General features: G+C 41.7%; 1 protein-coding gene across 1 annotated transcript in view; it reads right to left on the reverse strand.

Moving 5' to 3' along the window:
* Positions 1 to 24,321, reverse strand: part of LOC134615356 (uncharacterized) — a 59,203-nt gene that overhangs the window by 29,801 nt on the left and 5,081 nt on the right. The window contains exons 3-5 of the mRNA XM_063459860.1: positions 16,484 to 16,662; positions 15,460 to 15,613; positions 1,684 to 1,838 (exon numbers count right to left, since the gene is read on the reverse strand). Of these exons, the coding sequence (XP_063315930.1) occupies positions 1,684 to 1,838; positions 15,460 to 15,613; positions 16,484 to 16,662 (488 nt within the window). The remainder of the gene's footprint in view (positions 1 to 1,683; positions 1,839 to 15,459; positions 15,614 to 16,483; positions 16,663 to 24,321) is intronic.

Below are 24,321 nucleotides of genomic sequence, written 5' to 3' on the forward strand. Positions count from 1 at the left end.
TCTGTATCGTTACTTGCCTGAGGTGAATCCCAGGGTTAAATGGTGTCCCTATCTCTGGATTACGCTATGTCCTTTCCCTGTTGGGGGGTTTAGTCGTCTAACACTAGTCTTCCAGTGGATTTGCCGCTTTTTCCCGGTATACGGTGTGTGCCTAGTGTGTTTTGCAGGCTGGTGCCTACTGGTGTGGAGACTATGTGTTGGGGCTACCTCTATATGGCTTGTGTGGGTGTGTGTTCATCGCACCTCTCCACAGCGATGTGGGCAGTGCATCTATGCAACCAGTGAGGTCTCCTCATGTTTTCAGTCGTGTTGCTCTCTGATGTGCGTGTCCTGCAGGTTTGGTGTAGGCCTGAAGTCACGACTGCCCCATGTTGGGTGTTCAAGGGGGATTCAATTTGGGATCTGGGACCTGCTCCTCTCCTGACTTTGCTGTTAGGTCTCTACTCTCGTCTCCTCTCTTTAGTGAGTGGGGGTTTGTCCCTGTGTCGACCTCATGTGGTAATCTGCCAATTTATAGGGCGGCGAGGGGGTTGGTGCCCCGGGGGCGTGTATTATAAGCTTTTGCCCAGAATGTCTGTAGCCTGTCCCGGCTGTGGATTGAGGCTAAAGGTGACAAAGGGGTGTGTATTATCATGCCTTGGTGTATTCCTTGCCTGCCATGGAAACTGCAAGAACCCATTAGTCCCAGTTCTGGTGGGCATCTGCCCCGTTCGAAAAGTGACGTGTATTCATTAGCGGCGTGAAGGATAAGTCGGTGTGGTCGGCGCCCCAAGGGGCGTGTATTATAAGCTTTTGTCCAGAATGTCTGTAGCGCATGAATCCAGGGACATAATCTGGCTTACGCACCATCAGGGTGTCTTGACCTCGGCGTACCTGTAAGGAGGAGGGGTACCCCCAGCGGTATTGAATGCCTGCCGACTGGGCGCAGGGCCCTCCTGGCTTGCAAGGTGTAGCGGCACAGGTCTTGATAAATAGGAATGGCTTGGCCATCCATGCAAAGTGGGCTCATGCAACGGACTGTGCAGCACATCCTCCTTTAGCTGAAAATTGTCCAGGCAGCATACTATGTCTCTTGGTTGCTCGCCAGATGCTGGAGGTGGTCTCAGGGCTTGATGGTCTCTCACTAGGCCTAGACGGGGTAACTGTTGGCCGCCCAGCACCTGGCTGAAAATGGTGCGGAGTAGTTCAGCAATATTTTCTGTTGGGCTTCCCTCGGATCCACAATACTGAATTCTGAAAAGCTAGATGCAGCAATCTGATTTTGTTAGCCAGATTGTTAGACCATATTTTGCACACAAGGTAAAATCATATAAATAATCGTTGTTCAGCGTAATAAAGGTGGAACAACTTAAAATGTCATTCTCTACACAAGGATACCCCACCTCCTCTAGACTGTTCGTTTTAGCAGGGTCCTCTTCAACCTGTTGTTCCTGTAAGTTTTTGTAATATCTCATTTATGTCTCCCCCTCTTATAATATTGTAAAGTGCTACATAATGTGTTTGCGCTATATAAATGCAGATAATAATAAAAATAATAAAAGTTATTCACACCATTCAGAAAGATCATATGGTAAAATGTACAATTCAAAGAGCCCATAAAGGAACTTAAAAATATAACAAATGTGGACTATTTCAACATGTTATAAATACTCATCAATAATCTTAACAAATAATAATGCTCACCAACAATTCATGTTCAGATAGAAAACCCAAATCTTGCAATCCATGTAGAAAAGGGAACTGCTGTGTTATAGCAAGTGAAATTGCAACCTTTTTATGCTGAAATATTTCAATTCTGGAGCAATTAGCCTCTAACGGCATCCAATCTCTTTTGTTTTCTGTATAGATATTAGGAGAGAAATTTACACCATTCTTAGTTAACTTTAAAAAAAAAATCACAAATGACACATAAAAGTGAAAAGAAATACCCCCCTCCTCCAAAAAAGAAAAATCATTAAAAAGTTTCCTTGGGTGCCGGTGATAGCATTAGGTATGTACCGTTCTAAAGCATTCTTCTCAATAGTAAACCAGAGGTAGACCTAGCATATCAGCTGATTCTTTTAGTCTGTCACCACTGCCCAAGGAAACTTACATAGTTACATAGTTATGGTATGTGTAGATGAAGGTAGCAGTGCCTGTGGGAATACTCGTATATGAAACATGACAAATGCACAGAGGGAGACTATATGGTGTAGTAAGTTGAGGATACTATTGGAAATAAAAAGGAGGAAATGCACTTACAATATTTAGAGCTGCCAAGGAGCTCTAATTATATGCGCCCAGGCAGTACAATCCCCGCCTATGGATGTTAGATGCGTCTCTTGTTCCGATGGGGGTTGGTCCGATGATTATGAAATACAAACAAGAAAAATACCAATATAGTGTAATATGCAGGAGGTATTTTGTATGTTTGTATTTCATAATTGTCAGACCCACAGTCATGCTTCATGGAGTGCTGGGGAAGCTTTCTCTGATGTCGCAGTCTTGGGGCAGTCGTGTTGCTATAGCAATTTCTTTTCAAATTACTGCAGTTATGAACTATTTTTATAGGACACAGTGACAAGTAACCCACTTGCACCATAACCCAAGCTTTGAGAATTGCAGACCTCCCGGTTATCCTGAATCTGGTGTAACAGTACCAATTTTTAAATCCTGTCCCGCTATCCCAAGTTTGTTTCCTAAGGTTCTGCTTCAGAGGACACCAGGAATGCATAGTGCTATGCTAAGGTTACAAGAACAAGCAGAAAGCTCTGTAACATGTGCTCTGTCCATGGTCCAACCTTAAAAGGAAATTATAGTGCCAGCAAACAAACTAATTTTCCTTGCACTATAGCTTCCCCCCACCGTCAAGTCCCGTGGTGCAGAAGGGGTTAAAAAACCCTGTGTATATAAACAGGGCCGGCCTTAGGGGTGTGCGAGCTTTGGACCAAGGGGGGGGAAATAGGTGCCCGGGTGGAGGATAAATTATTCTCCACCGGGATCTATTAAAAAAAAAAATTGCGGCATAGGGGGCGGGGCTTAATGGCCGGCAGAGGCGGGGCTTATTGTAAGGCGGAGGCGGGGCTAATACCCAAAGCCCCTGCACAGGAAGAGGGATGAAAGAAGGACTACAACCAAGTGCATCCACTCCACTTCCAGCCAAAATGGAAAGAGGTAAGTCTGTATGTCTGTGTGTGTGTGTGTGTGTGTGTGACTGCCTGTTTGTTTGTGTGACTGCCTGCCTGTGTGTGTGTGAGACTGTCTGTGTGACTATCTGCATGCCTGTGTGTGTGTATGTGTGACTGTCTGCCTGCCTGCCTGTATGTATGACTGTCTGTGTGACTACCTGTCTTTGTGTGTGACTGTCTGACTGCGTGTGTGTGTGTGTGTGTGATTGTCTGCCCGCCTGCCTTTGTGTGGCTGTCTGTCTGCCTGTGTGTATGTGACTGCCTGCCTGTGTGTCTGCATGATTGTATGTATGTGTGTGTGTGTGTGTGTGTGTGTGTGTGTGTGTGTGAGAGACTGTCTGTCTGTTTGACTGCCTGCCTGCTTGTATGTGTGACTGTCTGTGTGACTGCCTGCCTTTGTGTGTGACTGTATATCTGACTGCCTGTGTGTGTGTGCCTGCCTGCCTGCGTGTGACTGTCTTTACTGCTTGTGTGTGACTGTGTGACTGTTTTCCTGTTTGTGTGACTGCCTGTGTGTGTGTGTGACTGCCTGCCTGTGTGGTGTGTGTGTGTGTGTGTGACAGTCTGCCTGCCTGTGTGTGTCTGACTGCCTCCCTGCATGTGTGACTGTCTGCTGTGTGTAACTGTTCGTGATTGTGTGCCTGTAACTGTGTGTGCCTGTTTTCTTTTAACTGTGTGTTTGTGTCACGTTTAAACATTTGTTATGAAGGAACACAACTGCAGATTTCGTATAGTTGAATTTTTATTAACGAAAGGAAAAGGAAAAGACTTTAATTCCAATTTACAGGTACTGAAGCCTTAAGTAGTAAATGATAACTGAAGTCCACAGTTACAGGCACTGTAGCTTTAAGGAGTAAACGGTAGTAAATTGCAGACACTGAATCAATAAAGAGTCTCTTAGTAGAGTTAACGGTTTAGGTGATAAGTAATTACAATAGCTGTTCCATACTTTAACTGAAGCAAGACAGATGCAGATAACTGATATGAAGTATGAGTTGAAGTTAGCTGTAACGGGATTGTTTTTACCGAAGGACTTTTGGAGACAGGTAATAACAGCTTTTAGATGCAACTCTTATCACATTGGTTTTACTTAGCTTCCGGCACATAGAACACTGGTTCCCAAGATCTCCTCAGAGGCGTATGAAGAGTGTTTAATCTTTAGTCGTGGATGAGGAGAGGTGAAGGGAACTTTGCAGAGTCTTTCAGTCCGGTCTGGTAGCAGAGGCTTTCACCATGAAGTTGTAGCCGGGTTGTGAGTAAGGAACGTAGTTCAATAATCCAGCCCTGATCAGCTGGTGCAGTCAGATTAAATAGGCAGACCGTGTCATAAAGGGGTGTGGCTAGGCTCCGTGGAACCAGGAAGTAAGAGGATACCACAGTTAAGGCATGACAGTACCCCCTCTTTAATGAGCAACCTCTGGGTGCTATTGACTTGGTTTAGAAGGGTAACGCTTGTGAAAATTGGAAACCAATTTGTCAGCATGAACGACAGAGGAGTTTTCCCATGTATCTTCATCAATTCCATATCCTTTCCATCTGATGAGGTATTGTAAGGAGCCACGATGGATCCTTGAATCCAGTATACTTTGAATTTCGTATTCTTCTTCACCCTGGACCAATATGGGATCAGGAGAAGTAGTGACATTTCTTTGGAAAGGGTCAGGATGATGAGGCTTCAACAAGGACACATGAAAAACAGGATGTAGCTTTAAAGTTGGTGGAAGTTTCAATTTAACAACATTACGGTTGATAACCGATATTATTGGAAAAGGACCAAGGAAAAGAGAACTTAACTTCTTTGATGGACGATTTGTAGAGATGTTCTTTGAGGAAAGCCAGACAAGATCACCAATTTTATAAGAAGGTGAAGGTTGTCTTTTTGTATCAAAAAACTTCTTTTGATTGGAGGAGGCCAATTCTAGATTCTCATGCAATTTCTTGAATAAAGAGGACATATGAGAGATTTGATTCGAATCGGAGAGATTAGATGAAGAAACTGTCTGAGCAGGAAATGAAGAAGGATGAAATCCATAATTGGATAAAAATGGAGTCATTTTACTGCTGGTATGAAAAGAGTTATTGTATGCAAATTCTGCCATAGGTAACCAAGTTATCCAATCGTCTTGTAAGTGAGAGCAATAACATCGTAGATATTGTTCTAAGCATTGGTTGACTCTTTCAGTTTGTCCATCTGTTTGAGGATGATATGCAGATGATAGTTTACGTTGGATATGAAGAGTGGCACATAATGCATTCCAAAATTTGGAGGTAAACTGAGTTCCTCGGTCTGAAATGATTTCGTCTGGCAGTCCGTGAAGTTTGACTATGTTATCAAGAAATATTTTCGAAAGTTCAGAGGATGTGGGTAACTTCTTTAAAGGAATGAAATGAGACATTTTCGTGAAGCGGTCTACCACCACTAAAATGGTGGTATGATGATGAGAAGGAGGTAATTCTACCAGAAAATCCATAGAAACGGATTGCCAAGGTCGTTCAGGAATTGGTAAATTCAATAATTGACCAAATGGTTGATGATGGGCATGTTTTGATCTTTGGCATACAGAACAAGATTTGACATAAGATTCAATAGTTTGGTCTTGACGAGGCCACCAATAGTATCTTTTAGACAATTCAAGGGTCTTTTTTATACCTGGATGACCTGCCAGAGGAGAATCATGAATAAATTCGAGTACTTTAATTCTGAAAGAGGGAGGTACGTAAATCCGGTCTTTGAAGTAGTAAAGACCGTTTTTCTTGGATAATTGAATTGATTTAGGAAGTTCGAGAGCATCTTCACTGAGATCTTTAATGTCATCAATAAGAGAAGATAAGATTCCAATGACTTTAGGCGAAGGAGGTTCAATTTGAGTGTCTTTATGGATCCTGGAAAGGGCATCAGCCTTTTTGTTTCTAGACCCAGGTCTAAAGACGATTTGGAAGTTGAACCGGGAAAAAAAGAGATTCCATCTCACTTGTCGAGCAGACAGTGTTTTATTGGAGTGAAGATATTCGAGATTTTTATGGTCAGTATATATGATTAAAGAGTTCTGAGCACCTTCAAGAAGGTGTCTCCAGGTTTCTAAAGCCACTTTGATACTTAATAATTCTTTTTCTCCTGTAGGATAATTCTTTTCGGCAGGAGATAATGATCGTGAGAAGAAGGCAACAGGATGAAGAGGTTCTTGAGGAGTTTTGTGTTGAGAAAGGACAGCTCCAATTGCAATTTCCGAAGCATCCGTTTCAAGGACATAAAGATATGAAGGATTTGGAAGTTGAAGAATAGGAGCTGTTGTAAATTTTCTCTTTAATTCAGTGAAGGCAGTTTGAGCCTTCTCGTTCCAATTGAAGGGATGTTTTTTACTGTTAAGTTGATTGAGTGGGTGAGCTATTTCAGAGTAGTTTTTAATAAATTTTCTGTAGAAGTTGGCGAACCCTAGAAATCGCTGTAATTCTTTTACTGTAGAGGGAACAGGCCAGTTGATGATACAATCGACTTTTGAATTATCCATACCTATTGAATGAGGGGAGATGACATAACCTAAGAAGGTTATTTCTTTGACGTGAAAAACACATTTTTCGGGTTTAGCGAATAATTTGTGAGTTCTGAGTCTTGATAATACCCATCTGACATGTTTTCTATGTGTCAGGGTACCTGAGGCCTCTACCTCTAAGGGAGGTAGAGACTTGGTGGTTTATCCGTCCAGGCGAGCTGTTTCCTCCGTTCCTCGCGGTTCATCCAGCCACTTAAACACCGGCCGCGAGGAATCCACGTCCTTTTCTAGCAGGACGCTCAATACGTGACGTCATGACGCTATCACGAGCGACCTGTCACTCAAGTGTCCGATATCCAATCGGCACTTGTCAGAGGCGTGCTTACCATCCGGAGCCAGGGTATTTAAGCTTACTTCTCTCTTCAGCTCATTGCCCTGTCGTGGTTCTAGCTTGTCTAGTCACTCAGTGCTCTGGTATTCTAGTTTGCTCTATTTGGTTTTGACTCGGCTTGTTGTACTTCCCTGCTTCTCTGTTCTCCCTTGATCCGGCTTGTCTCTCGCTTATCTGTCTTCCCGTTCCCTCGACCTCGGCTTGTCTCTGACTATTCTCTATTACTCTCGGTACGTTAGTCCGGCCATTCTAAGGCCCGGTATACGTACCTTTCCACTCTTTGTACTCTGCGTGTTGGATCCCTGTCCCGATCCTGACATTACGACAGGGCCAATGGATCCTGCAGGTACAAACAGTCAGCTTGGTTCTTCTGATCCCAGGTTTGACGCCATGGAGCATAGGATGGATCAGATGGCTTTAGCACTACAGGCACTTTTGTCTCGTGCTAGTAACCCACCTGAGGAGACACGTACTCCTTCTATTTCTCCTGCAGTCTCAGGTCTAGAGGTAGCCACTGTAGGTGCTTCTTCCCGTATTACCCCACCAGTACGTTATGGCGGGTCACCGGAGAAGTGCCGTGGTTTTCTGAACCAGATTAGCATCCATTTCGAATTACAACCCCGCTCTTATCCTACAGATAGAGCGAAGGTTGGATTTGTTATTACTTTACTCATTGAGAAAGCTCTGAGATGGGCCAATCCTTTATGGGAGAATGATAATCCACTAGTCTATAATTATAATGCCTTTGTAGCTGCGTTTAGAAGAACTTTTGACCCTCCTGGCAGAAAGGTCAATGCAGCTAGATTACTGTTGCGCCTTAGACAGGACAATCGAACACTTGTGGACTATGCACTAGAGTTCAGGTCCTTGGCGGCAGAAGTTAAGTGGAACGAACAGGCTTATATAGATGTGTTTCTGAATGGGTTATCAGATGTAATTCTTGACGAGGTCGCTACTAGAGAACTCCCTGAGAATTTGGAGGATTTAATTTCTTTTATATCTCGTATTGATGAACGCATAAGAGAGAGGCAGAACACTCGAGATAGGACCCGTAGACCCTCCTTTAAACTAGCGCCTACCTTTCAAAATTCTGAGTTCGAGGACTTACGTATTTCTGAACCTATGCAGATAGGCAGTACTCATCTCACAGAGAGAGAGAGACAGTACAGAAGAAGGGAGGGTTTATGTATGTATTGTGGAGTCAGAGGACATTTACGCCTAAATTGTCCTAATCGTTCGGGAAACGCTCGCACCTAAGTTTCTCTAGAGGACAGGCCTTGGGTGTTTCTACTTTGTCCTCTATTCACAACTACAAAGAGTTCAGGCTTCTGTTACCCGTTTCTTTGAGGTGGGAGAAGGGAGTAGTAAAGACTATGGCACTAATCGATTCTGGAGCTGCTGAGAGCTTTATAGATCAGGGTTTTGTTGCCAAGCATGCTATCCCATCCCAGTTAAAAGAGACACCACTGGCTGTTGAGGCCATCGATGGTAGACCGTTACTTGAGCCTGTTATTTTCCATGAGACCATACCGATTAACTTAACTGTTGGCATCCTACATAAAGAGGATATATCCTTAATGCTCATTTCTTCTCCGTCTATTCCCATAGTCCTGGGGTACTCCTGGTTGAGGAGACACAACCCTATTATTAATTGGGAGTCAGGGGAGATAGTTTCGTGGGGAGAGAATTGTCAAGAAAAATGCTTGCGGAAGGTCTTACCTCTCGGATTAACTAACACATCGACTACCTCTGACAATCCTACAGAGACACAAATTCCGCCTCAGTATCTAGATTTAAAGGCAGTATTTGACAAAAAGAAAGCCGATACCTTACCCCCACACAGGTCCTTTGATTGCAAAATTAACCTACTCCCTGGTACCATGCCTCCCAGAGGTCATGTATACCCATTATCTACAAAAGAGAACTCAGTTCTAGAGGAGTATATTCACGAGAATTTAGACAAGGGATTCATCAGGAGGTCCTCCTCCCCTGCCGGGGCTGGATTTTTTTTTGTTAAAAAGAAAGATGGTTCTTTGAGACCTTGTATTGATTATCGAGGCTTGAATAAGATAACCATTAAAAATGCCTACCCGATTCCCTTGATCACCGAACTCTTCGATCGTTTGAAGGGCTCTACAATTTTCACCAAGTTAGACCTCAGAGGGGCATATAACTTGGTGAGAATCCAGCAGGGACATGAGTGGATGACGGCATTCAATACTCGATATGGTCACTATGAATATACTGTTATGCCTTTTGGGTTATGCAATGCGCCAGCTGTATTCCAGGATCTGATAAATGAGGTTCTTAGGGAATTTCAGCAAGATTGCGTCATTGTATACCTAGATGATATACTCATTCATTCTAGTGAGATTGAGACTCATCACAAGCAAGTCAGGAGGGTTTTGCACAAGCTTCTCCAGCATGGCTTGTACTGCAAGTTGGAGAAATGTAGCTTTGATCAAACCCAGGTTACCTTTCTCGGCTATGTGATCTCTGGGGAGGGATTTAAGATGGATCCGGATAAGCTCCAATCCATTCTAGAGTGGCCTTTACCCAAAGGTCTTAAAGCCGTACAGAGATTTATTGGTTTTTCTAATTATTATAGGCGCTTTATTAAGGGCTATTCTTCCATTATCGCACCTATCACTAATATGACCAAACAGGGGGCTGATACTAAGAATTGGACTACTGAAGCTCTCCTTGCGTTCAAAACTCTCAAGGAGCTTTTCGCTTCCGCTCCAATTTTAGTTCACCCCGACACTTCTCTGCCTTTTCTACTTGAGGTAGACGCATCAGAGACTGGTTTAGGTGCTGTCCTATCTCAAAGGTTGGGGGTTGATAAACCATTACATCCATGTGGATTTTTCTCTAAAAAATTGACCGGTACTGAAAGCAGATATGACATTGGTGACAGAGAATTACTAGCGGTTATCAAGGCTTTGAAAGAGTGGAGACATTTATTGGAAGGTACATTACATCCTGTTACCATTCTAACTGACCACAAAAATTTGTCTTATATCGGAGAGGCTAAGCGGTTGTCCTCCAGGCAGGCTCGTTGGTCGTTGTTTCTTACCCATTTCAATTACGTTCTGACTTACAGACCTGGGTCAAAGAATTCTAAAGCCGATGCGCTATCTCGCCAATATGAGCCCTCTGCTTCAGTTGAACCACTTATGTCCTCCATTGTACCCAAATGCAATATTATTGCTAATACCAGTCTCAAAATTCATTCTCCGCTACTTGACCAGATCTTGAAGTCACAACATCTAGCTCCCGGAAACACTCCTGAGGGAAGAAACTTTGTTCCTCCTGAACTTCAACTGGAGCTCTTACAATGTTTTCACGAAAGTAAAATAGCTGGTCATCCTGGTATTCGCAAGACATACTCTTTGATATCCAAGGATTTCTGGTGGTCTTCACTTCGAAAAGATATTGAGGAGTTCGTCGCAGCTTGTGAAACTTGTGCCAAGACTAAACTACCTCATGCATCTCCATGTGGCCTGTTACACCCCTTGGACATTCCTGAGAAACCTTGGTCCTGTTTGTCCATAGACTTTATCGTTGATTTACCTGCTTCCAAGAGACAGACTGTTATTCTCACGGTGGTGGATAGATTTACTAAGATGGCCCATTTCGTGCCATTACCTAAACTTCCGACTTCTCCTGAATTGGCGGAGATTTTTGCAAGAGAGGTTTTTCGCCTACATGGGATTCCTTCGGAGATTGTTTCTGATAGAGGCTCTCAATTTGTCTCACGTTTCTGGAGATCCTTTTGTTCTCAAATGGGCATCAAATTGAACTTCTCCTCGGCCTATCACCCTCAGTCTAACGGAGCTGCTGAACGTACCAATCAAAAGATCGAACAGTATCTGCGTTGCTTTGTTTCCGAACACCAGGACGATTGGGTCGGTCTGATTCCTTGGGCGGAGTTCGCACACAATAACCTTGTTTGCGATTCAACTCGCTCTAGCCCTTTCTTCATGAACTATGGCTTTCATCCTTCGATTTTTCCTTCGGTTTCCTCTTCTCAGGGGATACCGTCGGTTGATGATCATGTCGCCAACCTGAAGAAATTATGGGATCAGACTCGGCAAATTCTGTTACATAGTTCCTCGTTGTTCAAGAAACACGCTGACAAGCATAGAAGAGCGGCTCCTGTTTTTGTTCCTGGGGATAGGGTATGGTTAAGTACTAAGAATATTCGACTAAAAGTTCCATCTATGAAATTTGCTCCTCGCTACATAGGTCCTTACAGGGTTCTCACTCGTATCAATCCGGTTGCGTATCGCCTTGCTCTGCCACCTGCCTTACGCATTCCTAACTCTTTTCATGTCTCCTTGTTGAAACCTCTTATTTGCAACAAATTCTCCTCTAAGGTCTCCTCGCCTCGTCCTGTTCAGGTGGAGGGTCGGGAGGAGTACGAGGTCAGCTCCATCGTTGATTCCAGAATTTCAAGGGGAAAATTGCAATATCTGGTCAACTGGAGGGGATATGGTCCTGAGGAGAGGAGTTGGGTACCTCAGGAGGACGTTCATGCTTCTCGCCTTCGCAGAGCATTTCACCTCCGCTTCCCATCTCGCCCCGGTTCCTTCCGCCCGGTGGGCGTATCTGAGAGGGGGGGTACTGTCAGGGTACCTGAGGCCTCTACCTCTAAGGGAGGTAGAGACTTGGTGGTTTATCCGTCCAGGCGAGCTGTTTCCTCCGTTCCTCGCGGTTCATCCAGCCACTTAAACACCGGCCGCGAGGAATCCACGTCCTTTTCTAGCAGGACGCTCAATACGTGACGTCATGACGCTATCACGAGCGACCTGTCACTCAAGTGTCCGATATCCAATCGGCACTTGTCAGAGGCGTGCTTACCATCCGGAGCCAGGGTATTTAAGCTTACTTCTCTCTTCAGCTCATTGCCCTGTCGTGGTTCTAGCTTGTCTAGTCACTCAGTGCTCTGGTATTCTAGTTTGCTCTATTTGGTTTTGACTCGGCTTGTTGTACTTCCCTGCTTCTCTGTTCTCCCTTGATCCGGCTTGTCTCTCGCTTATCTGTCTTCCCGTTCCCTCGACCTCGGCTTGTCTCTGACTATTCTCTATTACTCTCGGTACGTTAGTCCGGCCATTCTAAGGCCCGGTATACGTACCTTTCCACTCTTTGTACTCTGCGTGTTGGATCCCTGTCCCGATCCTGACACTATGTTCCTCAGGAGTGTTGGAGTATATGAGAATATCATCTAAATAAATGATGACACAGACGTCCAATAGGTCTCTAAAGATATCATTTATGAAATGTTGAAAAGTTGCAGGGGCGTTGCAGAGGCCAAAAGGCATCACCAGATATTCGAAGAGGCCATATCTTGTTCGGAAAGCAGTTTTCCATTCATCATTAGCCTTTATCCTGATGAGATTATATGCCCCGCGAAGGTCAAGCTTAGTGTAGATGGTAGCAGTTTTCAATCGTTCAACCAGTTCATTTATGAGGGGAAGAGGATAACGATTTTTAACTGTTATTTTGTTTAAGGCTCTGTAATCAATGATAGGACGTATAGTCTGGTCTTTGTTTCTTACGAAAAACATACTTGAGGCAGCAGGTGAACTAGAGGGTCTAATGAACCCTTTCCGTAGGTTTTCATCTAGATATTCTTTGAGAATTTGTAATTCAGCCTCAGAGAGAGGGTAGATGTGCCCAAAAGGTACTGGGGCACCAGGTATGAGGTCTATAGGACAATCGTAGAAACGATGAGGCGGGAGCGTTTCAGCTTCTTTTTTACTGAAGACATCTGAGAAGTCTGAATAACAAGAAGGTATGGTTGGTTCTTTGGAGGTTTGAAAAATAGGAATTTGCTGTAAACATGTTTCTTTACAATAATGTGAGTTAAAGGTGATAGAGAAAGGAGACCATGAAATTTGAGGGTTGTGGTTCCTTAACCAATTGATCCCTATTATAACGGGATAGAGAGGTGATGGAATAACATCAAATACTAGAAATTCAGTATGAATATGATTGGTGGTTACCTTTAGAGGGATGGTTTCATGAAGAATCGGTCCCGAGGAGATAAAGGAGCCGTCAATCACTTTAACAGGAACAGAAATGGCTTTTTGAACACAAGGAATTTTATTCTTTGTTACAAAGGTTGAATCGATGAATACTCCATGTGCACCAGAATCGATGAGAGCTTCAGTCACAATTCTCACCTTATCCCACTGTATTACAAGGGATACAGGTGTGAACGGAGTGGTCGATGTTGAGGGGGGTGCACTGAAGATCGCAGAGGTATAGGCTTGTCGACCGGCCTTTGTCCGTTTTAGTAAGGGACAATCAGAGACCAGATGATCTTGAGAGGCACAATACATGCATAGGTTTAATTGACGTCTTCGGTTCTTTTCTGCAGGAGTGAGAGGACTTCTTATTACCCCTAATTCCATGGGTTCACTTGGTAAAGAAGTTTTTGCTGGAGCTTTTGAGGGAGTAAAAGGTTTTCGGTCTTTAGAATGAAAAAGGGCGTTTTCTGCCTTTCTTTCTCTTAATCTTCTGTCAATGCTGATTGATAAGTGAATTAGAGCGTTCAAAGTAGTAGGGAGTTCTGTTCTAGATAGTTCGTCTTTTACAGCTTCAGATAACCCAATTCGAAATTGATTGCGCAATGTGATGTCATTCCATTGCGTTTCAACAGCCCATCTTTTGAATTCAGCAATATAATCTTCAACGGGTCTATTTCTTTGCTGTAGTGTTCGGATTGTTAAATCAGCTGTAGCTTGTTTGTTAGGATCTTCATAGAGAAGAGACATGGCTTCAAAAAATTCATCCAGTGAGCCTAAGATGGGGTCATCATTGTCCAAAAAGGTATGGGCCCAGAACATAGGTTCACCTCTTAGAAAGGAAATAACTGAAAAAACCTTAGATCTTTCTGTGGGATAAGCTCTAGGTTTTAAAGCAATCAATAGTTTGCAGGAATAAAAAAACTCCTTATATTTGGAACGATCACCATAGAATTTTTCAGGGTTACATACAGCAGGATCGCTAGCCGAGAGCAGAGTAGTATGAGGAGTACGAGTTTGTAAATCTCTGACATAAGTGAGAAGTCTTTCGTTAGTGACTTGCAGGTCTTGCACACCTTGGGTTAGTGTATCAACTCTTTGATTCAGCGTAGTTATAGTAGAATCGAAATCTGCTGGATCCATTACAATGGCTGGATTATTCTGTCACGTTTAAACATTTGTTATGAAGGAACACAACTGCAGATTTCGTATAGTTGAATTTTTATTAACGAAAGTAAAAGGAAAAGACTTTAATTCCAATTTACAGGTACTGAAGCCTTAAGTAGTAAATGATAACTGAAGTCCACAGTTACAGGCACTGTAGCTTTAAGGAGTAAACGGTAGTAAATTGCAGACACTGAATCAATAAAGAGTCTCTTAGTAGAGTTAACGGTTTAGGTGATAAGTAATTACAATAGCTGTTCCATACTTTAACTGAAGCAAGACAGATGCAGATAACTGATATGAAGTATGAGTTGAAGTTAGCTGTAACGGGATTGTTTTTACCGAAGGACTTTTGGAGACAGGTAATAACAGCTTTTAGATGCAACTCTTATCACATTGGTTTTACTTAGCTTCCGGCACATAGAACACTGGTTCCCGAGATCTCCTCAGAGGCGTATGAAGAGTGTTTAATCTTTAGTCGTGGATGAGGAGAGGTGAAGGGAACTTTGCAGAGTCTTTCAGTCCGGTCTGGTAGCAGAGGCTTTCACCATGAAGTTGTAGCCGGGTTGTGAGTAAGGAACGTAGTTCAATAATCCAGCCCTGATCAGCTGGTGCAGTCAGATTAAATAGGCAGACCGTGTCATAAAGGGGTGTGGCTAGGCTCCGTGGAACCAGGAAGTAAGAGGATACCATAGTTAAGGCATGACAGTTTGGCTCTGTGACTGTCTGCCTGTAACTGAGCATGTGTGACTGTCTACCTGTAACTGTGTGTGTGTGTGACTGTCTGCCTGTAACTGAGCGTGTCTGACTGTCTGCTTGTAACTGTTTGTGTGACTGTCTGCCTGTGCCTGTGTGTGTGACTGTATACAGGCAACATGGTGGGGAGAGGGGGCAGGGGTGCGCCGTGAAGTCTTGTCGCACAGGGCGCCTAATGGCCTAGGGCCGGCCCTGTATATAAATGTAGGTTTGTGTGAATTTGAATGTCCATGTGTATATGATTGAGAGTGTAAGTTTGTAATTTCCCTAACAAAAGGGGATTAGAGAGTGCGGGGGGCAGTTTTGGGTGGGGGGCAAAATACATTTCCACCCAATGTGCCATGTAACTTAGGTACCCTCATTTTACCAGGATTACATTACATACATACATAATATTAAACCATGTATTAAGGGAATTTAATACTACATGGCTCCTTAATTTAAATAAAAACACTCACCTTGTAAGATGTTCTGTAACTCAGGAAATAATTTTAAGAAACATTCTTGATGTATATAATCAAAAAATGTTTCAAATCGTGTTTCTTTTTTCTCAATCAAGCAGAGGCTTTCATACACCACTCGATGAATGGTCCTTTCATCTGCTTGCAAGGTCTATCAAAAACAGACAGCGTTTGTTATTTTAAATACATATTTTATTTAAAGGTGAACAATCATTTCTCTGGAACTTACACCATTGGGCTAAACTCTTTCATGTGATAATTGGATTGGTTTAAGAATTTAACAGTTGATATCACAATTTAGTCCAGTCCTTGTATTGACTGGGCAAACAATGCACTGGTAGAATAGTACATAGAGGACAATTTTTATTTAGAAAGGCGATCTTGACCGTTGTTAGATTATTTAAATTCAACCAACTAGGAAATATCTTTGACCTCAGTGTGGGATCAATTTCAAATACATTTTTCAGACCTAATTACATATATTGATCAAGAAGAAATTAAAACAAAAATGTTTTTTTTTTATCTATCTTTGGCTAAAGATATACACAAAAGTCAGTTTATTAGAGTGATGACGAATTGTAGTGATGGAAAAAAAAACAGAAAACAAATTGGGAAACTGAAAAAGGACCTTTTAGAGAAGAGTTATTGTAAAAAGTATTTGGATAAAGGAGCAAACCTTAAAAACTAGATATGGACCAATTAATACAATATACGAAAAAAGAGAAGAATAATGATTTGCACATTCCCTTTGTTTGTGATTTTAATATATATATATATATATATATTTTTTTTTTTATTATTATTATTATTATTATTTTTTATTCTAAATACTGGCTTATTTTATTAAAAGATACAACTTGAAATTATATTTTACATGAGAAACTAGAGATAGTTTTTAGAGGAGTTTAGTAAGAAGTTATTTTTTTTTCCCCAACAAAATATTTAAAAAAAATAATGAGCAAGGTTTTTTAAGTGTGGAAATTGTGTAAAAGAATACTGGTCATCAAATATTAATACTCACCAATGATTCACGTTCTGATAAAAAATCTAAATCTTGCAATCCATTCAGAAAAGGGAACTTTTGTGATATGGTTAAAGAAATTGCAACCTTTTTTTGTTGAAATGTTTTCTTCAATCTCTCATCTACAGTGTAAGTGGGAGTCTTATATTTATCCACAAGCATTGGATCTGTGTTGAATTCTGTATAGATAGTAGGAGATAAGTATTTTTATATTTTTGATCTGATTAGTTAATTTGAAAAAAAATACAAACTACCAAAGAAGGAAACACACAGAAATTATAAACAACAAAAACTGACCATATTTTTAAAAGAAATACTTTGTTTAAATGGACAATCTAAGCCTCAAAACTATTTTAGATTAATGAAGTGGTTTTGGTGTAGATTATCTAATCTCCGCCAATTAAAAGTTAAACCATTTTATTTCTGCAGCCCTAGCCACTACTCCCCTGACTTTGACTCACAAAGCCTCCTTACACACATCCTGAAATATAGGTTTTATTTTCAAAGCAAGATCTTCTGAGAGTGTGTTTACTTCAGAAGTTCTTAGCTCCGTATCTGTTAATTGCCTTCTAGTGCAATGCAGACTCCTGTATTAGAATAGCTAAAGTTAGATAATAAAAGAACACATAAAATAATCACAGGAAGATACAATCATTCTTTTAAAACTTCACACTTTCTGAACCTTGGATCTATAGTCTACGTAAAAAGTTGTATTTATTATTTTTTTGTTTTTCGAATTTCATATTTCTATTGCTTTCAAATGTTTACAATGTTTCTCAATTAGAAGTATTTGTACTGTCCAATATTAACAATTAAAATAGGGCAGTCAAAATACAAACCAGGATTAAAAAACCCACAAAGCATGAAAATCCAGGGTAAGAAGACAAAGACAAGAACCAGAACTCTTAACAATCAGGTACACAATAAATAGAGGGACCATTAACCAAAGTAATAGAATGAAATCCAAAGCTTACTCACAGCGATAAAGCAGCATTTATAGAAGCCTGATGGACAATGCAAAATACCTGAAGGCTACCACAGATCAATGCAAAATACCTGAAGACTACCACAGATCAGAAGGGTAGTTTATGTGTGGCAAAAGGTGAATAACAGGCACAACTGCCAGCATTTGTATGGATCAATGCAAAGTGGCCATAAAATTACAGTTGTTCTCAAAAGTTTGCATACCCTTGGAAAATTGGCAACATATATATACCATTTTTAAAGAAAACATGAGTGAGCATGCAAAACACATTATGTTTATTTCTTATGGGATTCATATTCAACGGTAGGTTATAGCAGAATGGCACAATCATAAAATAAAACATGGCAACAAAGTAAAAAATTAAATGGCCTCTGTGTATTGCCATTTTTAGCATCAATGACAGCGTGCAGTATTTTTTTTGGGTTGCAGCGTTAGTTACATGTTTGAACAATGACACCTAACATAACACATGCTAACAACATGCATGTATATGAAGTCAAGATATACTGCACTTTTTAAAACTGAGAAAAACAAGAAAGAAACGAGTAAGAGATATGACACGCTTATATCCTCCAGAAGAATGTAAATTGTTAGAATGTAAACTGCCAGTATTTTCTTAAAACATGCTGCATTCATCTTGCCATCAAGTTTCACAAGATTCCCTATGCCTTTAGAACTCACACACCCCTGCCATATCCCAAAACATCAGTGAGCCACCACCATGCTTCACAGTGGAGATGGTATTCTTTTCACTATAGGCCTTGTTGACCCCTCTCCAAACATTGGGCTTCTGGTTGTGACCATAAAGCTCTATTTTGGCCTTGTCATTCCAAATTAGAATATACCAGAAGTTTGAGACGTGCCAAGGTGTTGTCAGGTGTATTGTAATCAGGCTTTTTTTGTGGCATTGGCGCAGTAAAGGTTTCTTTCTAGCAACTCAACCATGCAGCTCATTTTTATTCAAGTATCATTGTATTGTGCTCCTTGAAACTATGGCTCTGGGGTGTATTGCCATTTAAAAAGTCTACTTGAGCTTATTGGATTTTAAAACACTTTTAAATTTTAAATCCATGGGAAAATGTGCCTCTTCCCCCCGCCCCCCTATTTCCTCTCCTATTGTTTCTCCAGCAGGGCGTTGTCCAAGGGAAACTGCCAGACCAGTTTAAACTGGCTGCTTTGTCCCTCCTCAATCTCCCATCAGCCCTTGCTATTTTCTGACCACACCCTACTATAGTGCACTTTTCACATTGAAAATAGACCGACCGCACAGCCAAAATCTGTGGAACTATTTTGGGCATGAAAGCCATGCTTGCGGTCGGTCAAAAGAGACAACTTTAACCACATGGCGATCCAACTGCATTTGGGATATCTGAGCGCTGTTCGGACATATTGAGCGCTCAGATACAAGCTATCTGGGGATATGTTGGACATATAGGTTAAACATTGTATTGTATGAGTTATGTATTTTTATGTGGTTTTTGTAACAGTTTCCTGTACCTGGAAATAATTGGCTTACCACAGCCACTTAAGCCAATTATCTCCAGGATAGAGGAGAAGATAGACCGGCCGCACAGCCAAAATCTGTGGAACTATTTTGGGCATGAAAGCAATGCTTGCGGTCGGTCAAATGTAACTTCCATAAAACTTTTGAACCCCTGCTCTGATCTGGGTGATTTTTGGATTTGTTGTTCATCCGGATCAGGGCTATCCAGGGATGTATTTGTGGGGATATGTTGTTGTTTTGGGGTGTTTCTGGACTTTGGTTAAACTGGATATTTTCTGCCTGTGGTAATTGAGTTAGTCCATTGTGTTTGGTAATTGTATCACAGGCAGTGGGGAGGGTTTGTGTACATTAGCTGGGAGTGTCTAACTGTACAATACTGTGTTGATTGGCTGTTGTGACTTTGTGTCCTGTGCTCTAGTGATGTCCCAAACAGTTCGCTGGCGAATAGTTCCTGGCGAACATAGCTTGTTCGCATTCGCCACGGATGGCGAACATATGCGATGTTCGGTCTGCCCCCTATTCGTCATCATTGAGTAAACTTTGACCCTGTACCTCACAGTCAGCAGACACATTCCAGCCAATCAGCAGCAGACCCTCCCTCCCAGGCCCTCCCACCTCCTAGACTGCATACAATTTAGATTAATTCGGAGGATTATTATACATTATCCTACATAGCCAGTAACCTGTGCTTATTATACATTATCCCCCCATAGCCAGTAACCTGTGTTTATTATACATTATCCCCCCCATAGCCAGTAACCTGTGTTTATTATAAATTATCCCCCCATAGCCAGTAACCTGTGTTTATTATACATTATCCCAACATAGCCAGTAACCTGTGTTTATTATACATTATCATCCCATAGCCAGTAACCTGTGTTTATTATACATTATCCCTCCATAGCCAGTAACCTGTGTTTATTATACATTAACCCCCCATAGGCAGTAACCTGTGTTTATTATACATTATCCCCCCCATAGCCAGTAACCTGTGTTTATTATACATTATCCCTCCAATAGCCAGTACCCTGTGTTTATTATACATTATCCTTCCATAGCCAGTAACCTGTGTTTATTATACATTATCCCTCCCATAGCCAGTAACCTGTGTTTATTATACATTATCCTCCCATAGCCAGTAACCTGTGCTTATTATACATTATCCCCCCCATAGCCAGTAACCTGTGTTTATTATACATTATCCTCCCATAGCCAGTAACCTGTGCTTATTATACATTATCCCCCCCCCATAGACAGTAACCTGTGTTTATTATACATTATCCTCCCATAGCCAGTAACCTGTGTTTATTATACAATATCCCTCCCATAGCCAGTAACCTGTGTTTATTATACATTATCCCCCCCATAGCCAGTAACCTGTGTTTATTATACATTATCCTCCCATAGCCAGTAACCTGTGCTTATTATACATTATCACCCCCATAGCCAGTAACCTGTGTTTATTATACATTATCCCCCATAGTCATTTATCGTTGGACCTAGGCATCATGATGTCTTAGGCCGGCCCAGAGAGTGAGTGAGTGAATAATGTAATATATATGTTCAGAAACATATTAGTAATATATGTAAATCGGGTTCATGCAAAGAGGGTGAAAAGGTATTAAAGAAAAACACACTTATTGCATCCAATTTACAAAGCCAAACTTTTAAAAGCTTTTAAAAGCTTTCCTCATTTCTTTCTCGGGATGAGGAATATATCGGTTGTAGACTGAGGATTTCCATCTGCCCAATCTTTTAATAATATGCACTGGAGTGTCAGTGTTGAAGGAGACCGAAGCTGCCCCTATTCTAAACGAAAGACCCGAGACATGGATATAACCCAATCTTAGGAGTAGTGTTCTGATGTAGAAGATGAATTTAGCCGTAGTCAGAGGGATTCAGCGAGAGTAGTGGTGAAATGTGTGTGGCATGACTGAGTGTGGGTAACTAAGAGTCAAGTAATTTAACTGGGCACTAGTTCTAGGTGGGATAAAGTGGTATAGCGGATGGATGAGTAGTTTGGTTCGTTTTAGAGGTTTGTAGAGAAACTATATAGTGATCATGATTTTTAGCGCTATCCAATATTTTTAAGGTGGTCTCAAACAAACATAAAATGCTATATAATATTTGTGGGAATATCGAATAGTCGTGTACAGTAAATAAGAGAGGGCTCAGAATATCGAACCATCGATCGGTATCCAACTTTGTGCAAATGGGGAGTTTGCGGTTGTGCAAATGGACTGTTTGCGGTTGTTTGCGGTGCGTTAAACGGGGAGTTTGGTCTGTCACTGTGAAGCGTGCGTAACCCTTACACTACCTGATCGATACAACATCATACCTGATGTTTTAAAGCACGTTATTCTAAACAATTTAGGAATGTTAGGTGATTTATGCCCTTTATGGATTAAAACCAGACTCTGAATCAACTATGTAATTTTCCATGGGAGTTTTGCCATGGATCCCCCTCCGGCATGCCACAGTCCAGGTGTTAGTCCCCTTGAAACAACTTTTCCATCACTATTGTGGCCAGAAAGAGTCCCTGTGGGTTTTAAAATTTGCCTGCCTATTGAAGTCTATGGCGGTTCGCCCGGTTCGCCCGTTCGCGAACATTTGCGGAAGTTCGCGTTCGCCGTTCGCGAACGGAAAATTTTATGTTTGCAACATCACTACTGTGCTCCACAAGGTCCACGTGGGTGGTAACCTTGTGGGGAAAACTGTATATAAGAAATGCCTTTGTGCTCATTAAATCAGTTCTACTTCACCCTCAATTTAGAGTCTTGTCTGTTATTGCGGGAATCCGCAACAAGGGATTGCTATGCTCTTCATACTCTCTTGAATAATCACTAAGCTCTTGAAAGAGCTTGTTCTTGCTTCACTCTCTGGGGAAAGAGAGGTTCACCCACTGGAACCTGGAGCCTTGTTGTAGGTCCAGGGTGGGTAGGAGACGGCGAGACCCCAACCAAGCTGCGATGGTTCGTGCTTATCGTGTCAAGTGGAGTGCTTGGAGCTCTTGGGAAGCACGAGGAGCACCCATCAACTGAGGTACCCAGTCGGGGTGCCAGGTGATCTGTTACACCCAAATTTTCCTTTTCCTAATAAGTGCAAACAGTACTAAACAGTACTGATTGGCATTTTCAAGGCTTTGGATATATTTTTATATCCTTTTCCATCTTTATAAAGTTACATTACTTTGTTAGGCAGGTCTTTTGGCAGTTCTTTTCTGCTCCCCATGGCTCAGTATTTAGCCTGCACAGTGCATTCATGTGAGAGCCAACAAACTCATTGACTATTTATACACAGACACTAATTGCAATTTAGAAATGGACAGGTGTGGGGAATTAACCTTTAATTTCTCTCTTAACCTGTGTGTGTGACCTTGAGTGTCTGTAACAAGGCCAAACATTCAATGGTATGTACTTTTGATCAGGGCCATTTAAATTATTTCTGTTATCATTATTATTTAAAAAGGAGGCTGTAACGGAACTCCTCGTACTCCGACCGAGTACCTTCCATTGATGGACGCTTCCTAGCCTGCGCCGAGGACCACAGGCACCGCATTGGACACCACAACCACCGCAGACTCCACAACCGCCGTAGCTTAATTGGAGTCTCACCGTCGTCTGTCCACCCTGGATCAGCTTCTGTCCTCCAGGACCATGTGGGGAAGAACTCTCCTCCAGGAGAGTGTATCAGGAACAAGATCTTAAAAGAGTTAAGTGATTAAAGCTCAGGGGAGTATGTAGAGCATAGCAATCCCCAGTGTGAGTATAGCTGTCCCCTCCAATCACGAGACAAGACTACGTGTTGAGGGTCAAGAAGATCTGATTCCATTGAGCATTTATTGCTGCTTTTATGCAGGATTTTACAGGTTAGACACCACCCACTGAACCTTGTGGGGCACCGACAATACAGTTACAGCAACCAATCATACACAAGATGACGATAGAGCACACCCAGCAGTTACAGTGAATTCCTGCCCTCTGCTTAAGAGATAATTGAGTTAATAAACTGTATCTACTCAATTATCTCCAAGCTGAAAAGTTACACTTTTTATATATTTTCATTACTTTGTGAGTTCACATGCAATATCAATAAAACATATATTTTAATAACCAGCATAATTGGGGGACAAACGTATCTAAAATTCACTTGAATCGGTTAAGTGGTTCAAGAGATAGGTGGAAGTCATATTTTGACCGAGGAGGGACAAAACAGCCAGTTCCAACTGTTTTGGCAGTGTCCCTGGGACAATGCCCTGCTGGAGAACAGGGAGACAGGGGGAGGGGAAGAGGCACACCTTCCCATGGATTCAAAGGACAGAAAAAGTGTCCCAAAAGATTCAATATGTCCATACATTGTTTTTAAAGGGCCTTACACCCCAGGGCCATAGTCATGTGGCAGGATGCTGGCAATCAGTCCTCTCGAATGCCCAGTTTGTCACAGAGGCAAACATTTATGTGATCATAAATGGCTTCATATGATCACTATCCTTCAATAAAATACTATTTTTTGCATGATAAATCATATTTTCAAAATGAATGCCAATATTTCACATTTTCTGCCAGGGTATGCAAACATTTGAGCACAACTGTATCTTCACACTGGACAGAGGCAAGTACAGGTCAGATTTCATAAAAAAATATGACACTTGGTCTGTGTGATGATAGGTAGATTTCTTCGAGAACACTACTCAATAGAGGACCACATTAGGTCCAGACTCCAAAAAGGCAGCACACCTGGCAGCACACACAGGTCCAGAAATACCGAATGCAGCACACCTGATGAAAAAGGATTACCTGTAAACCCCTGGAATGCTCCATTTGTTGTAAAAATATTTCTATCTTTTTTGTTTACACTTACCTATATAGATAGCACTATTGGCAGCCTTTTGTCATTTCATATGATCTACCTCACCACTATTCTGCTGTGATTTTGTCACATCCTGTTCTGTTCTGCGGGGATGTCTGGCCTTGGCGTCTGGTATCCAGTACTCATTTTTACAATTCTTGTTTAGTTTTTCTTTTTTTTTCTGGTTTTCTATTATATGTCTGGTTTTCTTTATGCTGCTTTTTCTGGGTTCATTCCTTTATTCCGTTCATGGAATTCCCAGTCTCCTGGATTCCTTTAAATGTTTGTTTTTATGTTGCCACACCCGTTCCTTTTCCATTAATCCTTTTGTTTCAATTGGTTCCTGCAGGCAGTTGCTTCATGTCCTCTGCCTCTTTCTTTGCAGGTAAGTACTGTGTGTGTTATTGTTTATTTAGTCATGCATATCTAGGCAGTTAGGACCCACTATACTTGGAGTACTTTGGCGCAGTGGTGGGCTGCATACATCTTGACCATTTATGT

This window comes from Pelobates fuscus, chromosome 6 (genome assembly GCF_036172605.1).
Source record: "Pelobates fuscus isolate aPelFus1 chromosome 6, aPelFus1.pri, whole genome shotgun sequence".
In the NCBI taxonomy this organism is placed as follows: domain Eukaryota; kingdom Metazoa; phylum Chordata; class Amphibia; order Anura; family Pelobatidae; genus Pelobates; species Pelobates fuscus.